We start from the raw sequence: 23,793 nt of genomic DNA on the forward strand, positions 1-23,793 counted from the left end.
GGAGGTTTGCTGACTACCAGCGTTGGCCGGCAACAGAGCCGGCGGAGGACCAGGGCTCCGCGGGATACACTGCAGCAGAGCTGCAGCGCTGAAATTGTGTTGAAGTCAGCATCATAAGACACAGGCCGGGTGTTGGCCGGCAATAGAACCGGCGGATCGCTAGGGCTCCTCAGTTCGCAGTGTGAGTGGAATGCGGTAGTACAGGTACGCCCGCGTAAAAATTATGATGTGGAAGATTCCACATCACACCACAAGCTACTTGTAGAAAAACTCGATCAAAGTTCAAACTGTGAGCGTATATCAAAGAAACTCGAAAACTTACTTGCGCAGCGCGTATATGTAACTCGAAGTGACTTCGAGAAGCTTGGGGAACAAACCTAATGAATGGATGCTTTTGAAAATTTTAGTTCATGGAAAAATGTGTAAAATTTCACTTGAGTTTGGAATTTTAGCTGAGTGTTAAGCTCGAAGTGTTATGTTATTTAAGTAGGCCTATTAGTTTTTCGAGTTCACTGAATTTTAAAAATTTTGAAATTATGCACTTCATTTTAAATTTTTACTTTTTTTGTTATATTTTCGAATTTGTATTATTTTACACAGTTGAAAGTCACAGCAAGTTTGAATATTTTCACAGGTTCAGAAAACAACGAAAACTAATATTATTAAATTTCTTGAGATTTCTTATTTTTAGGATAATTTCCAAAATTTCAAAAACTATCTAAATCCGGTAGATTCTAGAAATTTTGGTAAAATGAGTATATTTTGAAATGTACAAAATTATTGAGATTTTAGAAATTTTTATATTTTCCAAAATTTTGAGAATTGTATTTATCCTAAAATCCATCCTAAAATGTTAAAATGTGAAACATCACAAATTGTAGAAAAATTCTTATGTTCATAGTACTTGCGTGTAAAAAATAGAAAATTCTTAAAATTCTAAAAGATATTAACATTTTTGTAAAATTCCAAAATTTTTCCACTTTTCTCCAAAATTTTGTATTGATATAACAAAGTTTGATAATTTTGAATTTTTTGAAAACATCAACGTCCAAAAATTTTTTGAATCTTTAAGAATTACGAAAATTTTTTAAACTTTCAAAAACGACGAAATATGAAAATATTTTCCACATTCGAAAACTTTTAATTTCGTTTGATCAATTTTGTATATTCGACACTTTTACTTAGAAAAAATTTGTTAGAATTCCTACAATTCTCAAAATTTTTGAAAAATAAAAAATTTCCAGAAATCTAGTATTCATCATTATGTTGAATTGTTGTGATTTACTAAAATTTCTCAAATTCACAAAGTTTTGAAAGTTTAGAAAATTTTGGAATTCCACTCAAGTTATTTAAAATGGGATACTTCAAGAAATTCAAAACTATCAAAACTCTTAAGGTATTGGCCCAATGCACGCTTGCTTTGCTTGCTTGGCTTTGAGAACTGTCAAACAATTTTTAAAATCTACTAAAATGTATGAAAGTTGGGCTAGTGGCAGCTTAACTTAACTTGCTTGAAGCGCTTTAAAGTTTCGATTGACCGAAATCTCTATTTGACAGCGCGCTGTAGGCTTTTGACAACTCTTGACATTTCAATTTTTCGCGTCGATTTTGCTTGTGTGCAGTTTTTATCGCGCTCTTCATCAATTTTAGGTAAAAGAGTTTATATTGAAAAATTATTTGTTGCTAACAACATTATTTTTTACAGATATCTTGCTTTTTTATCGTTCCGGCCACCAGATTCGTTAATGTTGTTAGCAACAAATAATTGCCTTCAATAACAAATAATAAAAGCCTTCAAAGTAAAGCAAAGCAAACTAAAGTAAGCAAAGCAAACAAAGCAAGCGTGCATTGGGCCAATACCTTTACAATTTTAAATTGCGGTGATTTTTAAATTTATATACACGATATATGTTGAAAAATTTTCCCCCCCAAGAATTGCTGCTGGGTCCTTTAAGATTGGTAAATTTATCCGCTGATACCGTTTGTCGACGTGAAAATTTGTTCAGAATACTAAACTGCTATCAGGCTATTAAAAGATATTTTTTTCTTATTTTTGAATTTTTGTAACATATTTTCCAGAATGTTACTGTTTTAAAAGCAAGTTAAAGGATTAAATAAGTTTAGAAACTATTCGAAAAAAGTATACTAACCGATAAGCATTGTACTGATTTTTCACATTAAATGCATGCTTTTTAAACATTTGCATATCACTTTGAGTCTCATTTATTACATAAGCTAATGTTGAAGTTTTTTCCACCTGCATAATAATTTTCATGGTTTCATGCCATGGGTTTTTTTGGAAGCCAGGCTATTTGTTAATTCTTTCTTCGGTAACAATTTCCCATACATGCCATTTGAACACTTTTGGAGAAATAAGCATTCATTCAGGAAATGTTTCACTTTTTTTCTGAGTCTTATTTAACGAAAACATGTAAACAAGGAAATGAAAAAAGTGGCATTCATGAAACTTCGGAGGGACAGTATTATAATAGAAAGCCACGCTTATGTTGATCAAATTTTTCAGGCGAAAATGGAAAATAACGATAAAAGTTAAGGTAGTAATTGACCACAAACACTTACGCTTTATTCATTGTTTGTTTGCTTAAATTTTTTGTCAGGTTGATTATCGAATAACCTTAGCGGGGAGAAATATTTTTATATGAAGTAGGTAAAATATATCAAAAAATACCGTTCGCAAAAGAAAACAAAACGGCTTGTTAGTGGCTTATTATTTGGATCGTATAATGCTGTTTTCGATTTTTCAATTTTACCACCATAAAAAAATTAACAAGGGGGAGACAAAAAAAATGCCACTTCGTATGGAAATGGCCCACTTACATATCAACTGCTTTTCCCCTGCCGAATGGACTGTAAGTGCAACTATGTGCTTCGATTTTGCGGTTCTCAAGCTTAATTCTATACATATAATAAAATTGTAAAAGCCTGATGTCTTTACATTATAGATATTAAGGAAATATTAATATGGGAGGTTTTTGTTAGAGCAACAGAAGCCAAATCAACAGTTTTTAGAAATTTTGTCTGTCTGTCTGTTGGTATGTTTGCACGCGCATCAGTCAAAAACTAATGCATGAAATTGAATGCACGGGGCTATTCAAAAATGCAGCAAAACAAAGCATCACTCTCTTTGATTTCTAAACTATAATTGATGAAAATATGCAATATGCGCAAACGCGGGTAGATGTCGAATTGGAATTTAGTTGCGCAAATTGGGCTTTTACAGCAATTCTAGTTTAGAAGTAATAGACACTGATGCTTTGGTTTACTGCATTTCTGAATAGGGGACAGTTCTCACCGCTGTATTGCTAGAATTCCAATTCAAAATTGATTTGCTTGACCTTGGTTTGTCGGTCCAAACAGGAATCTTTATTTACGGTTGATGGATAGCTCGTTTTCAATGGATGGTGGCAATACAGTGGCTGACTTACGTGTAATGATTTTGTATTACCGGCTTATGGTGACTCAATTGCTGTCAAATGAATAGTCCAGATTTGATGCTCACAACTTCTTTATTCTACGCAACAACATGGCTGGGGATTTGCCGGAAGGAATGTGACGGCACCTTTTGCCTCTATTAATTTCCACTGAGGGGTGAGTATCGACTCCCCGAATGTCGCCAGCTTTTCATACAAGCTTTTAATCCACTTTAATTACTTGGTTGTAACTCCGTTCTTGCGAGGGCTGATGAGTGTGGTTCGCTCCGTGTCCACTTCCAAAAAAAAAATATATTTTTCTAGCCTCGTGGTATGTGACCACCGATTCATTTATCGTATGTCAGTGTGGGCGTTTTCATAGTGGCCATATCAATTCGTGTCTATACTGATATAATGGTTCGTGTCTTGAATAACTATTGGTTACGTACATTCATCTGGCAATCCCCTCCATTTTGAAGTTTAGCTTTGACAGTTTTGTTACGTTTACATTTCTTATATTCGTTCTTATGTCTATTATTTGTCATCTTCAGCGACACGTTAACAAAAAAAATGTGGAGCGTTTAGTAGGGATATGAGAATGGTGGTTCAAATGCGATTCACGGGCTGTGGTTTGATCGACGTTAGACCTTACATCGAAATCGTTCTACATGATCTTCATCAACCCCATCCCAACTCGTTCAGTTCGCCTTTTAGCGCATATGTATGTACAAATGTTCCGTCTTTCGTATTTAGTTTCAGTACGCATTACATAAGCTACGGTAGATGAAAGGCATTTGTAAATGATTTGGTTATGAATCTTTTCTTGTTTGCGTTGATCGATTTACTAGCAATGTACTGAGGATATAATATAACAAAACTATGGATATAACAAAACTAAACTAAATTAATTTATTCCAGCCGGGTACCCTGTAATAAGGCAGAATCAATGGAGTATTGAGGCCCGCCATATATTCATCGAAATTCTTGAGAAGGCGAATGTACTGAATGAGTTAACGTGTTGTGATTAAATCGGCGGAATAATTGCCAAGCACTCGATGTTTAGCATCGATCAGTTCATGTGAATTAGAACCAAGTTTCCGTGAAACATAGGCTCTAATTTTTGGTGGAGCTAGTTTTTGTGCATAGCCCTTTCCGGCCACGGACTGTTTAGAATTGGGAATGTACACTTCCGAGCCTATCTGGAAATGGCGTTCTCTTTTGCGGGTAAATGCCCGTTGTGCGGTTTGTTTATATTGTTCGAACTGTTTGTCTCGAATTTCATCAGCCAGAACTTTACGCTGTTCCACATCCTGTGTATGGTATGGATTTACATCCAATAATAATTTATATTCGTTTCCATCTTTCACATATTCACGACCAGTGTGCAGGAAATAAGGTGTGTAGCCCGAGGATGAATGCACTGAAGTGTTAATACCATGAATAAATCGAGAAAGATGGTTTTCACAGGAGGAATGTTCAAGAAGGTCAGCCATGTGAGCACGTAATCCAAGTTTAATGCTTTTGTTTGTCGCCTCGACCTGATTGGCTTGTGGATGGTACAAAGGCGTTTTCATGTGTTTGATGTTATAATCGGCGCAAAGCTGTGCGAAAGTTTGACTGATAAATTGAGTACCATTATCTGATATAATGAGTTCGGGGCAGCCATTCACCGTGAATCTATGTCGAAGATAATTGACTACGGATCTGGCGTTTGCATTTTTCATGGGCTGCGCCCAGACATATCGCGAGTAACAGTCGGTGGTTACGAAGATCCATTGGTTACGATTTTTAGACATGGGCAGCTTACCGACGAAGTCAATCGATAATTGCCTACCCGATCGTTTTGGTTCTCTATATTCGCCGTGAGGTGTTTTGGTGCTCTCGTTACTTGGTTTAATGCGGTGGCATAGTTCACATTGCCGAACGTACTGGTAATCGGACTCATACATGTTTGGCCAGTAATAGCGTTGTGAGATACGTCTATAAGTTTTCCAAACACCCTGATGCGAATGTTGGTTATGATTTTCATCGAGGGCTTTATTTCCGCACTTTGATTGGAAAATTTCAATCGATGATATAGGTTGTTCTCGATTTTATATCTATCTAATGGTTGTTATGAGGCCATGGCATGCATTTTGTTGTACCATTTATCGCACGTGTTTGGGTCAATGTTGATCACGGATGTGATTGGGAAACGATTAACGTGAAAATTACTCGGAAGGTCAATTGGATTTCTACGAACGATGTTGAGAAGAGCAAAAGAACGAGATAAGGAGTCAGGAAGTTCCAAATGTTTTGCTGGTTTATGAATAATTTTGAGATCGTATGGTGATAATCGGATCGCCCAACGACATAAACGGCCAGTTGGGTCTTTGAGAGTTTGTAGCCAGCGCAAAGCTGCATGGTCCGTTATCACAACCAATCCACGACCTTCAAAATATGGACGGAACTTTTCGACCGCTAAGAGAACGGCTAGGCATTCCCGTTCGGATGCTGTGTAATTTTGTTCGGCTTTCGAAAATTTCTTAGAAAAAGAGTGAACCACACGCTCATTCCCATCATGTTCTTGTACTAGAACAGCACCCGCTGCGATAAGTGAGGCATCGGTATAAACCTTGAATGGTTTTGAATAATCGGCCATAGTCAGAACGGGAGTGGTAGTTAAACACTCTTTGTGTTTGAGAAAGGCTTGTTCAGCAGCGGTATTCCATTCAATGGGTCCTTTTCGGTTTCCTTTATACAATTCACAAAGGGGAGCTGTGATCTCCGAAAAATTTGGAATAAATTTACGGTACCAGCCAACGAACCGTCTGACTTCTTTTGCCGTTTTGGGTCGTGAAAATGCAACAATAGCTCGAATACGAGATGGATTCGCAGATAGACCCTCTTGAAACAAAACGTAACCCTGGAATTCGAATCGTTTACAACAAAAATTCGATTTGGAGGTTGAGATGGTTAAGCCGGCCCCAGCCAGACGTTTTGCAACAATAGCCAATATTTTAACGTGTTCTTCAAACGTCGAAGTGCAAATTATGAAATCATCCGCATATGCGAATGCATGTGGAACCAAATCACCGAAAATTTTTTCAATGAGAATGGCTAACGTGGCGGGTGAATTTCTCAACCCCATCGTCATGCGACAAAAAGCATAAAGTCTGTTACCGAATGCAAAAGCGGTTTTCAGTTGACTCGATTTTGCCAAAGGAATTTGAAAGAAAGCTTGAGACAGATCAATACTGGTTAGGTCGTGACTTTAGTCGTGCTAAAATTTGGTTTGTATCCGTAATTGGATAGGCATTAGGAATGGATTTTAGTCAGCTCTCTCGCGTCCAAGCACACGCGACACCTTCCGTCTTTCTTCTTTACAGCCAGAATTGGTGACCGCCAAGGGCTTTCTTCGATGGTCATAATGATGTCACGACTACGCATTTTATCCAATTCGGCTTGAACTTGTTCAGCCACATATGGCGATACTGGATACCGGCGTTTCATGACGGGTTTTGCATCACCCGTATCACTTACGTGTTCGATCTGATTAGTGATATTTAAAGGACCAGACTCAGGAGTTGGATTAAAAAGTCTGAGAACGGCGTCCAACATTTGTCTTTGATCTGGGGAGACTATGTGGAAGGCTGACGCTCGTTATTTTTGGGGTATCTTGTTCACCCTCTAAACCGAGTGTGGAAGCGTCAATTGGCTCCAGATCATTACTCATAGAGATACCTGAGCTTGCTCTTCCCCACTCCCTGGTGGCTGGTTACAAAAATTAATAAATTTATCCGCCGTAACCATTTCGACTGAGTGTATTTCTGCCATGAAAAACAGCTTCTCATAAAAATACAATCGCCGTTCGGAGTCGTCGTAAAACTGTAGGTCCCTCCGCTCTGTGTGACAACATCAAGGCGCATGCCACAAATCGGAGGAGAAGCTCGGCCAAACACTAACATATGTGTAAGCGCCAATCTATTATTATTATTAACCATTTCGACTTTAGCGGATGCAACATCTTCAGTATCACCTTTGGCTGTATGTTTTAAAAATCGTTGAACTTTCTCTTGGTTCTGCACCAGTTCGAAATAGAAGGCCCCAAGGAATGCCCGTCCCATAATTGGGTGTTTCAGTGAGATAGGTACGACAAGAGTTGGCACCAGTCTCGTAAGACTACCGACCGTATATAATACATCCACTTTACCAATGGCCTTAAAAGAAATCGAATTATCGGCAAGACCAATGGAGGTTTTGGTAGGTTGCAACTGCCCCCATATGCACTTCTCATAAAATGTTTGTGAAATGACTGTGACTTCGGCTCCACCATCGAGTAAAACCGTATGAGAATAGTTGTTAACCATAACCGTGAGATAATCGCGATGATCGTTCGGAATGTTATATGTCAAACATTTCTCTGAGATAAAGAAAACATCGCGGAGTCGTGGTTGGTTAACTTGATTGACTGCGTCTTGCTGGTGAGTAGGGACTGGAGCTGAAGTAGGCTTGGTAATTGGTAGTGCTCGTTCAGAACATTTAGTTGATGGTTCTTCGCCATCCCTTTGAGTTTGATTATATTCATTAAGCATCAGAGTAGAATTATTACTGGAACTGGGGACTGAAGATTTGTCGATTTGTAGAGGGACTTCGGTAGAGTGCGGATTGTTAGAGACAGTGGATTTAGATAAAGTTATGGATTCTGAGTACGATGGACCACTATTCCCAATCGACTCCCTTACGCGGTTTTTGAACACGGGCGTTGATCAGACGTAACCCCCGGTCGTGTACATTTGTAGCAGATCACCCTATTCGGTTGGGTTCCACACTTTTTGAAGTGATGGCCTCACACGAGACATTTTGCACATCGTACATTTTCGTCGCCCTCAACAGCGAGAAATGGGTCGACGATAGTTCCTACTTTCATATCATTCTCCTTTGGATTTTTATCATTTTTATAATACTCGAATGGTTTCGAATACCAACGTTTCTGAGATGCTTTAATTGGTTTCTTTTGCTTGTTCACGTATGCACATTCCCTGTCATCGGAGTCGGACCCATGAAACGAAGCGGTATATTCCGAATGTGAAGAATCATCCGGTGGATCATGTATTGCCGAAATTTCCCCTGGCGCTGATCGCTGTCTATCCGCACGGGTTCTTTCCGGACGGGGTGCGGCAGCAATGAACGAATGTGGTGCAATTCGCTGAGCGAACTCACGCAATTGCTCCAACGTGTGGACTTGTCGAGTGTGGACTAGTTCGCGCAGATGATCGGATAAGGTACCAATGATGATATCGAGGTGGTCCCGTTCATCCAGACCACAGGAATTACCCTGCAATTGGAATGTCAGGTCATCGATATGTTTCAGCAGTGTTTGCGAACGTGGATCGAATTTAATCTGTGCGTATGACATTATTACTTGGGCCCGGTTATATTTGTTGAGGAAACGAGCACGAAGTTTCGTGCAAAAATCTTGATAATCTCCGAAGTTACTCAGTTCGGTGAAGTACCATTGTCGAGCGGCCTCCGTGAGTGTGGGTACCAAACGCGTAACCAATTCATGGTCGGGTACTGCAATCTTATTTCGTAATGAGCCGATAATAGCCAAATAATCTACAACCGATAGAAATTTTTCGTTCACACGGCCCCCGTGAGTGTGGGCACCAAGCGCGTAACCAATTCATGGTCGGGTACTCCAATCTTATATCAAAATGACCCAATAATAGCCAAATAATCTTCAACCGATAGATAGTGGCCAAGTCAATTCGTGTCTATACCGATATGATGGTTCGTGTCTTGAATAACTATTGGTTACGTACATTCATCTGGCAATTCCCACCCATTTTGAAGTTTAGCTTTGACAGTTTTGTTATGTTTACATTTCTCATAATCGTTCTTATGTCTATTATTTGGCCAATAAAAATAATATACTAATAACTGCTGCTAATAACGACTGCTTTTTTAAATCAATTTCAGTTCGTATGTCTACATAAACTTGTATTTAACGAACTCACCACTAGCACGTTTATTGAATGCCCTCCGTTTTTGCACACGTAACCATGTTCTATGCGCTCCGATGGCGCCTTTATTTTCATGTGAGTCCCGTCAATGGCTCCTATTATTTCCGGGAAACGTTTTCATAAAATCTATACAACCAAAATATTTCTAGAAATAACTTTTTCAATAATACTTAATTTTTATCTTACACCCAGTTTTTTTTAGTCGTTCATGGAAACTTTAAATACATACTGAGTTAATAAGTGTCTGTCCGTAATACTAGTAATTTCTCTGATACATCTGCTGGCACTGGTTTAGGACACATTGATTAGGAAGTCTTGGCCGATTGAACGTTGGTAGCTTCCTGCAAATATTTAAGAACTTTATGCTAATTAGTTAAAGCATCAGAAGATTCACTTTCGTGAACCTAAGTACATACCTTGCGCAAAAAATCTTAATGCTATAAGAAATCGTAGCTTTTTTGATCAGGGACCAATAAATAATAAAGGTTTCAGGTGAGAAAAAAATCGATAGCGACTGTCAAAATTGAAAAGACCATTTTTTCTTTTTGGAACTTAAAAACAAGAGTTTGGAGTATATTGTGCCAAAATTTCACTGCAATCGCAGGCCTAGAAGATCTAAATAATTGGAATTGTTTAAATTATTGTTATTAAAGCATTCATTGTTTTGCGAATTTTATTCTGCAAATCTTTCTATTGTAAAGGGAAAAGCTTCAGCAATTCTCAAAATTCTCTCTCGAATTTCATCAAATGGGTCGCGAGTTACGAATTTTTCTCTCAAAAATTGCAATATTCTTATAATACCAAAAAAAAAAACCAAAACGAAGTGCAATTTCGAAAAACCGTCCAAAGTGTATTTTTGTTCTATAATTATCTACAGATTCCCACAATTGTCTTCACTTTCCAGAAAATCAATGAAAATTCATTGACACAGTTGGCGTGTTTTGACTCTTATCTCAAATTTACAAATTGAAAATGTCCGAAAATATTTTATATTTCGCTTATAAGAGTTATAACCCAAGGTTTATTTTTTACGTTGTTTGATAACAGTTATTGCCCAACGTTTATTTTTTACGTTGCTGGTAACAGTTATTGCCCAACGCATATTTTTTACGTTATTATCCAATGTTTTACTTTACGTTGTCTGATAAACCATGCAAGATAAGAATATTGCGAAAACGGAGATGGAAGATAAAGATGATGAAAATAAAAGAGAAAGGATGAAATAACTGTTATCAGACAATGTAGAAATAAACTTTGGGTAATAACTGTTATCAAGCAACGTGAAAAATAAACGTTGGGAAATAACTCTTATTGGCGAAGGAAAACATATCTCCTGCATGGCAGTTATCAGGCAACTTAAAAAGTAAACGTTGGGTTATAACTCTTATCGGCGAAATAAAAAATATTTCTCATCTAATAACTGTTATGGAACAACGTTTCTCCGATAAAACATAACTGTCATGACTAGGGATGGCAGCGATTAATCATTTGATTAAATTAATCGATTATTTTCGTCCAATTTACGATTTAATTGTATCGTAGTTCTGTTTCATTAAAAATATTTTCAAGAAATATGAATCCTGTTGTCGGCCGCTGTGGTGTAGTGGTAAGCAGTGCGCGCTTTCACTCATCAGCACCTGGGTTCAAGCCCTGGTCAAAGCAACATCGCAAAAAAAAATACAGAAAAAGGTTTTTTCTTAACAGCGGTCGTCCGTCGGCAGGCAATGGCAAACCTCCGAGTGTATTTCTGCCATGAAAAACAGCTTCTCATAAAAATACAATCGCCGTTCGGAGTCGGTGTAAAACTGTAGGTCCCTCCGCTTTGTGTGACAACATCAAGGCGCACGCCACAAGTCGGAGGAGAAGCTCGGCCAAACACTAACATATGTGTAAGCGCCAGTCTATTATTATTATTATGAATCCTGTAGCTGTCTAAAATCCATCCATCGAACATAATTTTTTTGCTAGCTGCATCACCTTTACTCGACCCAAGGTTAAAAAAAATTCATTTCAAAGATCCGTTATCATTGGCCTCAGGAATGAAGTTCTTGCGAACTTGAGTAATGTGTGCAGATGATCTTATGGAAAGGGGTAGCGAGTCGTCTTGTACACAAACGAAGGCGAAAAGATGATGATTTGGGTCCCCCACAAGATAAAATGAGTTTTTATTTAAAGTCCTAGAACTAAAGCTGACTATCATCGGCGCTTGGGAGGAAATGAAAACTGTTTACCCAAAACGTTACGGACATTCGAAAAAATACTGTCATTTAGTTGGTACCTCTGTGCCAGCTGTGCGCCTTTTTTTAAAAGCAGGTGCTATAGCCGCGGTTGCCACTTACCTCTTATGTTGTGTGCACAAAAACTGTACCAGAATGTAAAAATGTACCAAAATATGTTTTATCCAGAAATTTCATTATTTACACATTTTACAAATACGCATTGGTTATATAGTTAATAAACAAATTTTTCTGGTGTTTTGTGAACTATTCCTTCCTTAAGAAAAATTCTCTGTAAAAACAGACTAGTAGTTTTTTATTATAAACTTAGTTGAGCGAATAAACGCGACCTATGTATATAGAACTATTGTCCTTTGAGCACTTGTAAAATTAAACGTAGGGTGTCATATCCCAGATTCTGGACGGAGACGATAATCGCTCCCCGATATATAAGAGTCTTAAATATATGAACGTGGGAAATCGCATAATATATTCCATGGCCTGTGAAAGTTCTCAGGCCTTCCGGACTAAAATTCATAAGTCGTTCCGAGATTCATTTAGGGGTAGTTATAGGTTTCTAGATTGAGTTATCCCTTTCTCATCCACCATTAGGCGGTAGCTGAGAATCCTTCCGCTACTAGTAGCTGTGCTGTGTTGGCTCCGTTGCATCCCACATTTTGCTTGAACGTCAACTCATTCGTTGTCATCAAAACCCTCATGACCCGGTACCAAGCAAAGGGCTACCCCTACGCTGTTATGCATGCTTAATTAAATAACACTGGTTTACAGCAAAAATGTTCTATGGATGCCACTATCCAAATCCTACATAGAATTGCTCGGTGATTCCGAAAATAGTTATTTTTTTATATTAAGACTTTTAAATTGGTTCGTAAGATATACGTGATTAAAAGGAAAAAATTTTTGCAATAAGCTGTATAACGGTAAATTGCAAATATCTCGAAAACGTATCCATAGAAAAAAAAGTAACCCGATTTTCGGTATCACCGAGCAATTCTAACAAAAGCCAAATTTAAATTTGTGATCCAGTGTAATCAAAAGAATTTTTAAGTTGATGATAGTAGTTACATTAGAAATACATATGCTATCTTGCTATGGCCCTGATTCGTATGATGTACTATGTACACAGCTGAAATGTTAAGAATGCTCAAATGGCTATTTGGTTATACTGCAATGCTTTTCAATTACCTGTATGAGATTAGTAAATAAGTATATGATGTCAGTAATAATAATCTCATTTTACCAAATTTCAAATGTACCAACTCCGAATGCCAGAACCAGTGTACCAAAGGAGAAAAAAATTATCAAAAATCGTACCTAAAATGGTACATTTCGGCTAAAATGGTATCCGTGGCTACAGCCACCGAGAAATGCAACCGCTTATCAACAAAACGCTTGTCAAAATTTTGTTTTTTTGCACACTTGCTAAATAATAAATAATTATCGCCGCTAAAAATTTATTTAGGGCTAATTAACACACACTTTTATGGAAAAGTGTTTTTGTGAATACTCACTGTAAATATTTCGATTAATCGATTATTTCTCAATAATTGCAATTGATTCCAATTATTTTTTTTGGCTTGTGATTAATCAATCGATTTTTTTATTTTTGCCATCCTTAGTTATGACCCTGTTTTTGATAATCCTTCGGATAAACCGACGGATTTCTTCAAAAACACTTCTGCGTATGGCCTTTGGAAGCCAAAAGATTTCTATGAAGCGCTCATCCGAAATACTGAACGGGTCCGTGGTTTTCTGCAACAACATTATTTTGACACGCTAGCGGTTTCTTAAATTTCGTTGAGAACTAACTGCCATACGATTCAAACATCTTTGTAATCCATTCATCTTTACCTAAATACTTTTCCAACTGGAATGCACAGTTATATTTTAATTACATACATATTCTTATTTGATAGAACATGACCAAAAATTGTTTTTTAAATAAATTTATTCCTTTGATTGCTGTGTTTACAAATTAAACTTTACATTACTCATAAGCTGCAATAGCGACATCTTCAGCGGATAGATGTATTATAAAATCTCTTGAAGATATTTGGCGAATGAAAAGCCAGAATCGCTTTTTAGATGAATCGCCTAACTTTCGAATAATTTTTAGATTTTCGAATTTTGTAGATTTTTAGAATTTCAGAATCCGCCTGCTGATCTAGAAAAACGGTATACAGGTCAGGGTAGCCAACTAATTTTTGAGAATTCTCCGATTTCGAAAATTAAATTCGCCTATTTTTCCCGAAATTTCGTAAAATTCCCCACCATTACAAACTTATTACAAAAAAAATTATGTATTTTGATATATTGCTGGGAATTCTGTTTATTTTATTTTTAAATACATACCCAGCCAGCAAAATCATCGTAAACAAGCTCGTAATTGCATATTTTCTCGAAGAAAAACCGGATTAAATATCGTTTATGATAACCGTTTACGACTCTTTTTCGAGCACTTTTTCGCTTTAAATTGTGCATCGCCTACGAACAGTCGTAAACGGATCGAAAAAGCATTCGTATGCGAATATTTTTACGTCCGTTTTTTAATTGTAAACGAGTCTCGTAAACGATTAATTTACGTTAAAAAAGCGTTTTTTTACACTGCTTTATCTACTGTTTTTGAATGCAAAAAATAAAGGCAATTAATTAATTCAAATTATTGTAGTTCTTTTATTGAATGGAATTATAATTAATAAATATTTATAGTGCCGGATCTAAGTATTGGCATAGAGAATTTTTCGCAATGTATGCAAAGTTTTTTACTTGAATTTCTTTTCGCACATTATTTTTTTTAAATATAGTTAGTACTTTCAAATCAGATGTTTGAGAAAAATTCTAAGTATGCAGTTTTATATCCCATTATATTTTAGTATAACATAGTGCAAGCTTCAAGTTGCCAGAAAACCGAGTTGATTTTTGGCAATTTTTTCACGCAGTTTCTTCCATGCAAATTATGTGCGACATTTTTTTTTTGTATGGAAGAAACTGCGTATAAAAAATTGTCAAAAAACAAAGAGGTTTTCTAGCGATTCAAGTGTGCACTTTATTATACTAAAATTAAATGGGCTATAAAACTGCATACTTAAAATTTTTCTAAAAATCTGATTTGAAAGTAGAACTTCTTACTAACTATATTTTTATAAAAAACAATTAGAGAAGAAATCAGAATAAAAAACTTTGCATTCATGGCGAAAAATTCTCTGTGCCAATATTTTTTTCCGGCACTGTATATGTGAAGATATTTTCAGATAAATAAATATTAACAAACTATCTATTTCCAAATTAACAATTAAATAAGAGGGGTTTAATGTATATTATAAAGTAGCTGAATTTATTTTTTCTTTTTTGCCGATAGGCTGCCAATTTTTTTTTGCCGGTCGTGTGCATATTGGAAGTGCTTCTTTGAAACGGAAATAAAAACTTCTTCGTCGGAGTTAAATTTTTGACGAAAAGCACCTAAAAAAATAAAGTTAAAGATTAAACTCCATTGGAAATCGGAAAATTGAATTAAATAAAAAGTGGTAATAAATAATATTATAATCAGTACTTCTTATTGCCGCAGTCGTTGCCAAACCAATAGCGTTGCATTTGGTACCAGTTCCCTTCCACGAGAAAAGTTCTGCTACCTCATCTGTAATAATTCTTCTTAAACATTTATCTACATTTAAAATATTTATAGCTTCGAGTTCAGAAACCTATAAAGTGTTTAAAGAATGCAATAAAAATTATTTTATTATGGTTAATTATGTTTTTAGTTACCAATAATTGTTGTTTTTCACTTGAACTCCCAAGGTCTTTTCCTTAAATGGGCTTCTTGGCAGGACGCCCTCTGCAATGGTTGGTCTCTTATTGTTTCGAAGGGTACCATTTTCTTTCCTTAAAGCAATCACCTCTGAAAATAACCGCTCCAAAACAGCTCCAATTTTTGCATCCATCTGATTCACTTTTTCGTTTAAGGGGTCCACGGTTTTTTTTTAAGAAAGTGGTAGATCGTCCTTTGCTTTTGCACCAGTCTGCCAATAAATCACATACTTAATAATTTTCTTAAATTAAATATTTAACAAACTACTTACTTATAAAATATTGTGATTGAAGAAAAATTGTCAACAAAACTAAAATTTTTTCTTGTGCTGACAAATTATTACAAAGCTTTTTTCTATTATATTTTTTTGTTTTATCGTTTACGAGCTTTTCTCTAACTTTTTGGCGATACGAGAATCCCTCGTAAAACATAATGTTCGTAAAATGTACGTTTTCTTGCTGGCTGGGTATGTATAATTCATCTATGTATTCATAAACCAAACCAAACTTTTATTAAGTTTGTTAACAAATAAAGAATAAAAAAATCTACATATAACATTTACGTACATTTTGACAAGTTTTCACTTTTTGTTATATAATTTGGGTTATTTTTATAAAAATATAGTTCAGTCTTTAACAAAAGCCGTTTAAATCCAAGTTTCAAACTTTGTGCAAAATTAAAAAAAAATCAACAAACTTTGGTCAAAATTTGGAGCTTTTTAAGTAGAGTTTCTACAAAATTTTGAGTATGCAGTTTTGTAGCCTACTCAATTCTAGTACAAAAAAGTGCAAGTTTCAGGTACCTAAAAATTTTTGTTTTAGTTTTTTATGCCGAAGGTGTTGCGGTTTTCTTCCATATACAACAAATTATGTTTATTCGTTATATGAAAGGAAATGCTACAAAGAAAATTCTAAAAAATTAACGGTATTTTTTAGCCATTTGAAACTTTATTATACTAGAATTGAACGAGCTACAAAACTGCATACGGCTCATTCCACGGTGACGGTTGAAACATTTCAACTTACATATTTTTAAATCATTATGAAATTAGTGAAGCAAAAATGAAAATTATTCAAAGTTGGCATACCATAACATGGACAAATATATAAAAGCTATCATATTTATATGCCAGGAAAAAGCGAAATGATCTATTATCAGTTGCCGTGGCCTTACTCATTTCCTTTATCGCTTAGTAATACTTAATTATTTATTATATAAATATTCTATGTAGTTGTTGTAGCAGCAGTGCTCAACCCACCAGGTTCTGTCATGTATCGTCGTGTTCATCCTCCGACTCTGCCGGAGGCCGAGAAAGCGGGCAGAGTCGATAGGCGCGGTCCAGAGCGCTTCTGGTGTCAGGGTCGTAGGGTTGGAGGTGCATGTGAAGAGGCGCTGGGTGTCGTATGGACCTTGCCCACATGCGGGGCAGGTGTTTGCCACTTGTGAATTCAACCGGGAGAGGTAGCTGTTGAGTCGGTGACACCACCCCGAACGGAGTTGTGCTAGGGTGCACCTGGTCTATCCTTCTTCTGTCTCCTCTAAACCTATGGGCGGCGGTCGACCACTTAATACGATGGTTTCATTGCGCGTGCTGAGGCTCGTTCTGACCACAGCCTTAATTATTTTATGAGTTAGACCGCTGTTCAATAAGAAAACATAGCTTATTACACTGATTTCTTTTTTAATTTTAGGCATGTTTGAAAAACGTCGTTTTCGCAACTTTTTGGTTTACGTGCAGGATTTCAAAGAAGACGACCCAAAGACTTGGAAAGACTTCGATCCGACAAAATCGAATATGCAGGCACTTTATGACAAATTCGGCTTGGATAAGAATACACAAGATTTTACTGGTCATGCGTTAGCTCTTTATCGAGATGACGAATATTTAAATGAGCCGGCTGCGAATACTATTCGTCGTATTAAACTGTACTCTGATTCTTTGGCACGATATGGAAAGTCGCCATATTTATACCCCATGTACGGCCTTGGTGAATTGCCGCAAGGTTTTGCACGCCTATCTGCTATCTACGGCGGAACTTATATGCTTGATAAACCCATTGATGAAATTGTACTAGGTGAAGGTGGTAAAGTAGTTAGTGTACGCTCTGGAGATGAAATCGCTAAATGCAAGCAGGTCTATTGCGACCCCAGCTATGTGCCTGATCGGGTAAAAATAAAGCTAATGACTTATAATTTGGTTAAGATCCTTTTTCAGTGGGCACATTCTTGTGCCCACCTAGATTATGTTTCATTATATTTAAAAGGAGCATAACATTACTTCTATTGGAATATTCCTAAAGAACTATTTCCTCTTTGTAGGTACGTAAGAAGGGTAAAGTAATTCGGTGCATTTGCATTTTGGACCACCCAGTTGCGAACACCAAGGACGCACTATCTACCCAGATAATCATTCCACAAAAGCAGGTCGGCCGTAAATCGGACATTTATGTATCTCTCGTAAGCTATACTCATCAGGTAGCTGCCAGGGGCTGGTTTGTTGGCATGGTGTCCACTACTGTAGAAACTGATCATCCAGAAAACGAAATAAAGCCTGGCTTGGACTTATTGGAACCTATTGCACAAAAGTTTATCACGATCTCTGATTATCTGGAACCAATAGACGATGGTACTGATACACAGATATTTATTTCCGAATCATATGATGCTACTACCCATTTCGAGACAACATGTTTGGATGTTTTAGATATCTTTAAGAGAGGAACCGGCGAAGACTTCGATTTTTCGAAAATTAAGCACGAACTTGGCGATGAGGATCAGTAATTGTGTTTCGATCATATTTTTACAAGAAACAGATTCTGATGTGCACGCTGATATCATTGAAGAAGAACATGAATCAAAATTGCGCATGATATAAAATATAATCACATTACTATATATTACTATAAATGCTTAAATGAGCCAAACTGTTACAGCGAAATATTAATAAAAAAAGAATTGAAAATATGAAGGCTTGACACAAGGCACATAAGTACAGGTAGAAGCCATTTTGACGATGCTCTCATGAGCAGTAAACTTTCAAACTTCAACATGTTTTGCTTTTATTTTTCTATATTTCATTACTTTTGGAATGGCTTGTCGTTTTGTTTGAATGTTCGTTAATAGCAAATTTGAATTAAAATTTCAATTTTTGCAGTGCTGTGCAGTTAACTTTTGTGTATATGTAATTTGTGCGGTTTATGCTAATGTGTAATAATTAATATTATCTCGAACATATATTAAAAATGCAACACTTGAAGCGCTGTTTTCTATGAAGTTTCAAATATAATGCACACACACTTAATTTTTTTAAACGTCCCTCAATGTCTTTCGCGGAAGGAACGTAGGGAAAGCAGCTGTGATGTAGCGCTACCGGAAAGACCCTCCAACAACACTGAAACTCATCAATCAAGTTGTAATAGCTTAATAGACCCTAAATAAACTTCAAATTTACTCAAAAACGTCAGCCAGTGAAATGTAATTTTTTAATTTTCATTCCACTCCCTCAATCTCATTTTTACTCTCACGAGAACTTCGACCTTTAAAAGTTTGTCGTCAAATTGGCTTCTAGCTGTTTTTAATGTACCTTGGCTTGCCACATGTATTGCGCCATTGAAGTAAAACATCTATGCTTACTCATTCAAACCCAAAAAAGTATATATCAATTGAAAATGCACATCGCCATCGATGGTGATGAGATGCATCTCATTGATGTAAATATGTTTAATCGCGAACTTCTTTTATTAACAGAACTTTTTTAAATGTCATTTTTAATTCTATTTTTATTCTATTTCTATTTTTTACATGCATGTATATAAAAATATATCTTCACGTTTTTGAAGAGTTCGCCGTTGATTAACGCCTTCACATGATATATTCTTTTCGCAGAAAGGTTTATGTTTTATTTATGGATAATAACCAATCGTTTAGAATTTGAGAATAAATGAAAAAACAATAGATGACCAGGGTTAGATCCATGATAAAAAAATAGGAAGGTAGAACCACTGAAAGGAATTTTTCAAATTCTTGACGTTTGCAAGCAATTTAATTTAAAAATTTTACACACATTCTCATTTTCAATCTCAAACAACAACTTTAAACAATTCCTTTTTTTACTCACAATTTTATATGATTTTAAAATGTTGGCAAACTTCAAAAAAAAATCATGGCCGACGAGTTGAGAGAACGGTTTTACCTTACTATGTTTTTATCATGGTAGATCTACTTAAATACAAGAATATCGGCAACATATAAGTAACTGCCATTCAGAATAAATAGTTCTCATAACAGGTCTATTCTGCGCTGGTAATAAAAAAATTGTAACCGGTAAGTAAAGTTCCTGTAAATTTTTAAACCTTTTTCGCATTCTGTGTACTCTTGTAACCGGTCAATTTTGTTACCATCTCATAAGCTGGTAACATAGTATTGCTCCGTGGAATATCAGAATTTCCACAATTTTTCATTGTTGAATTGCTGATTATTTTAACGTACCTAGAATCGCGGTGACAACAACTGTATATATTTTGGTAATACAGTTTTCCGGTTACACAATTTTTGGTAACGTGCAGAATAGACCTGTGAATGTAAAATTCAGTTTCTAGTGGGTCTCAAAATAAAAATGAAATTCCAAGGACAATATATCAGATGGCGCACAGTGTTTCGACTATATGGAGGCAGGTGGAAATAATAGTTAACGTATACCGATTTCGCTGAAACTTTACATGTGCACTAATTTTGCTTAGGAATAGAAAGTTATGAAATTTGGTAAATATAGGATAATTGCCACGCCCGCCACTCTTGTGGGCGGAAACATTAAATTTCATCCGATTTCGATGAAATTTAGTTTATAATCTCTATTTAATTAGACAACCCTAAATATAAAATGTGGGGAAGAATGGATCACTATTACGTCTAAACCTCGCAAAAAATGTGGGCCCAGTAGTTAAATGTGAAGGAATTTTGGTTGGTTTTCCATTTCTTGCTTTCCACTCTCAGAAAACAAAGGGTTTACAAAAAAAATTACATAGGTGTAAATATTTTCCTTTATCCCATTATTTGGGGTGGTTTTTAAATTTTTCGAAAAATTCCTTTCGCGAAATTACGCAAAAAGATGCTGAAAATCGAAAATTAAGAAAATAGAAAATTACATATGTTCGCAAAGTCGCGCGAAAAGATCCAATTCTATAAACGAAAAAAAATGATCTGAAATTTTGTATTTATGACTTTTACTTTTGCCTCTCTAAGCCCAACTGGTTTTTTTACCTCTCTTTTATTAGCTCGGGATGCAACTATGTAATATTGATGCGCCTAAAAGATGCAGCGATTTCTGTTCTCAAGTTAAATACCTGATGACAGTACGAATGGAAATTATTATAGCGAGGTTTTGGTTTTTTAAACTATAATTTTAGTATCGACTGTCACCATGACTTTTTTTTACAGCTGCCGCCATATAGTCGAAACACTGTGTGGCGTGTCAATCTTTGTACTCCCGCAATTTTGCCTAAAGTTAAATGAACTCGAAGAACATTATAAATACATACATAGAGAGTATTGCTGATACATTATTAACTCCCGTTTTACTTGTGCACCTTAGTGACATTATCTATCATTTATGCAAAAAACGGTATTTCAAACATGTATGTCAATAATAAAGGCTTGCATTTTAAAAATAAATGGATTGATTAAAAAATTTGATTGTATGATAGTCGTGTTTTCCTGACAAATTTTTGTCGTTCGGATATAGTAAATGCTATATGGATAGGGTTCGTGTTGGCCACAAAGTATTCATGATATCGGTTTGTTCCACATGGGTTCGCACATGATGCGGTCATTAATATAGGTCATGTACTTATCGCACATCTGATGCAAGGTGCCATAATCCAAAAATATATAAAAAAAGTTAGTTAAATATGCAGAAATGACCGCTACCTGTTCTTCTATCTTGTGTAAAAACTGCAACCGATTACCGGTAGCTCATCCATTCCCACGACAGCCGGTTCTACGTACCGGAATGACTCGGGACCTACCCGTTCAAGAGCTACTGTGTCGGCGACCTAACCCGGTTTAGATCGGCGATACCCTTCAATAATCTTACGTCCATGAAGCAATCGTTCATCGTTACGTTCCCGCATTCCGATCCAAAAGAATCGAACTTAGGTATTCTGCGTTACGATCGAATCGAAAGAGGAAGAGGAAGAGAGAAAACATCTTTTGGAAGCAGCTGTTTGCCTAGGAATGTGTGAAATCGAAACAAAACAAAGAAATATTTGCCACCAAACTATAGCAGTTTATGAAGTTAAAGTTTGTAAATATTTTAAAATAACTAAATATATCTAGCATCACTGTAATTTAAAAATAAAATTTCGTTCGCTCTTAATTTAGTGAAAACATAATTATAAGAATGAAATCCATAGCAGCGGTGTTATTGCTCGAAGAGGAGAACGTGTCCCAGATTGCTGATGCGGAAGTTGAAAGGCGGAGATTTAGGCGCATGTTTGATCTTTTTCAGATGAGTGAAGAGTCATAAACTCATAATGAACTGTATTACTCACCGCTCAAAGCCAGTGAAATTATAAACGTTGTTTGAGCACTCCAAAACATTTGCATTACTACAGAGGGGAATATTTGAACGCAAATGAGTTCGATTTTGCAAGCCGTCAGGAGGAGCGGAAGAACAAAGCTTATCCTTCCATAGCAAATCGAATTCGAGACAACATACGCACCTCTTTTTAAAAAGTTAGTAAGAACGAGTGCAATAATAAAAACATCTTTTTTATGTAACTTCACATTTTATGTATGTATGTATGTACATATGTACCAGAGATCAGCAACGACATTTATTTACTGTACCACTCAAACTCAATAATACTTAGTAACGAAATCTACCGCCACCGCAATCACCGCAAGCTCAAATAACGTCGTGTTTGAGTGTTTTGTGCTCGATCAAAGCGTCGTTACTGCATATTGTGGCACCGCATTTTCATGTCGGCTTCGGCTATGCGGTGGTATGAGCGGTCGTTTAAACAACGCATACATCGCATTACTTGCGGATATGCTTGTTTGAATGCGGTGCACTGCATTATACGAAATAAAAATGAATTGAATTAAAAAGAATACATATTACATATTTTGTGTATTTAAATTTGACTAATTGTTCATATTTATTAATTTTTTTGTAACATGCATACATAAAAACTCTGTAGGCAACTGCAGCGATAAAATGCGCTGCACAAATACCTACATATGCTCTTATATCAAGCATATCCGGAAATAATGCGATGTTTGCGATGTTTACACGACTGCTCATACCACCGCATAGCCGAAGTCGACATGAAAATGCGGTGCCATACTATGCAGTAACGACGCTTTGGTCATGCAAGTCACCGCAAACACGAACGAAACAAGAAAAGCGATGCACACAAATATCGCATTGCTTGCGGTGGCGGACATACTTACACCGCATTGTTTGCGAGTATACTTGAAGTCTCGGAAAAAGGCACCGCATGCTGATCACTGGTATGTACATACTAGAGGTTTACGCCGACAGGCTTTGCGGCGGCGGCGTGGTCAACTTCAAAAATAATCGGCGGCGGCGGCGACGCCGGCGCGTCTGGAAACGCCGGCGCTACTGCCCATAAGGTAGATTCCAAAGAGCCATGAAGCTTCTAATCTTATTATGTCATCAGATTATAATTCTATTTAATTCATTCATTGACTGCTGCCGAACAGGAGAAAGTCTATATAGTACATACATTAGGTTTACCATCGAAAATGCTTTTTTTGAAAATTTAAAGACCCAACCGCCTAATTTGATTCGTTTTTATGAGAAATATTATTGCCTATTTTTATAGATTTTTTAAAGGCCATTTAGAGGTCGCGGCCTGTCGATTTAGGTCAGAAACTACGATTTTCTAGTTTCATGAGTTTTTGAATGACTATTTTTGCTTGAATTTCACAGAATTTTTTTAAAATTTGACCATCGATAATTTCCACAATTTGAAAATATGTAGTACTAACGTACAAAAAAACGATTTTCGATGGGCACCCTAATATACATACATCTCTATGTACTCTGCAAATCCGTATGTACTATTTCAATTTAAAGAAATAAAAAAATGTAAAGGTTAATTTATTGGGGTAATTTATGTCGCTATCAATAAATTTTTGCAATAAGCTTATCAACCGTTATGTTAAATTACGGAGTTCTTAGTATTTTTTGCGGGTTATATATTGAAAATAAGATTGGCCTACTTTTTTCCAAAAGTTTAACCCATCAACTCCCACCAGAACGGGTCTTTTTGACCCACTGTTTGAAAAAT

The 23,793-nt window shown here is 36.2% G+C and overlaps 1 protein-coding gene across 1 annotated transcript in view; it reads left to right on the forward strand.

The window, feature by feature from the left end:
• The window catches only part of LOC118735092 (rab GDP dissociation inhibitor alpha), a 122,077-nt gene extending 102,645 nt beyond the window's left edge, over positions 1 to 19,432 (forward strand). Inside the window, exons 2-3 of the mRNA XM_036464705.1 lie at positions 17,170 to 17,645; positions 17,798 to 19,432. Coding sequence (XP_036320598.1) covers positions 17,170 to 17,645; positions 17,798 to 18,259 — 938 coding nt within the window. The 3' untranslated portion in view covers positions 18,260 to 19,432. The remainder of the gene's footprint in view (positions 1 to 17,169; positions 17,646 to 17,797) is intronic.
• Positions 19,433 to 23,793: the final 4,361 nt, after the last annotated feature.

Source organism: Rhagoletis pomonella, unplaced genomic scaffold (assembly GCF_013731165.1).
Source record: "Rhagoletis pomonella isolate Grant_MI unplaced genomic scaffold, Rhpom_1.0 Rhpom_scaffold_00003, whole genome shotgun sequence".
In the NCBI taxonomy this organism is placed as follows: domain Eukaryota; kingdom Metazoa; phylum Arthropoda; class Insecta; order Diptera; family Tephritidae; genus Rhagoletis; species Rhagoletis pomonella.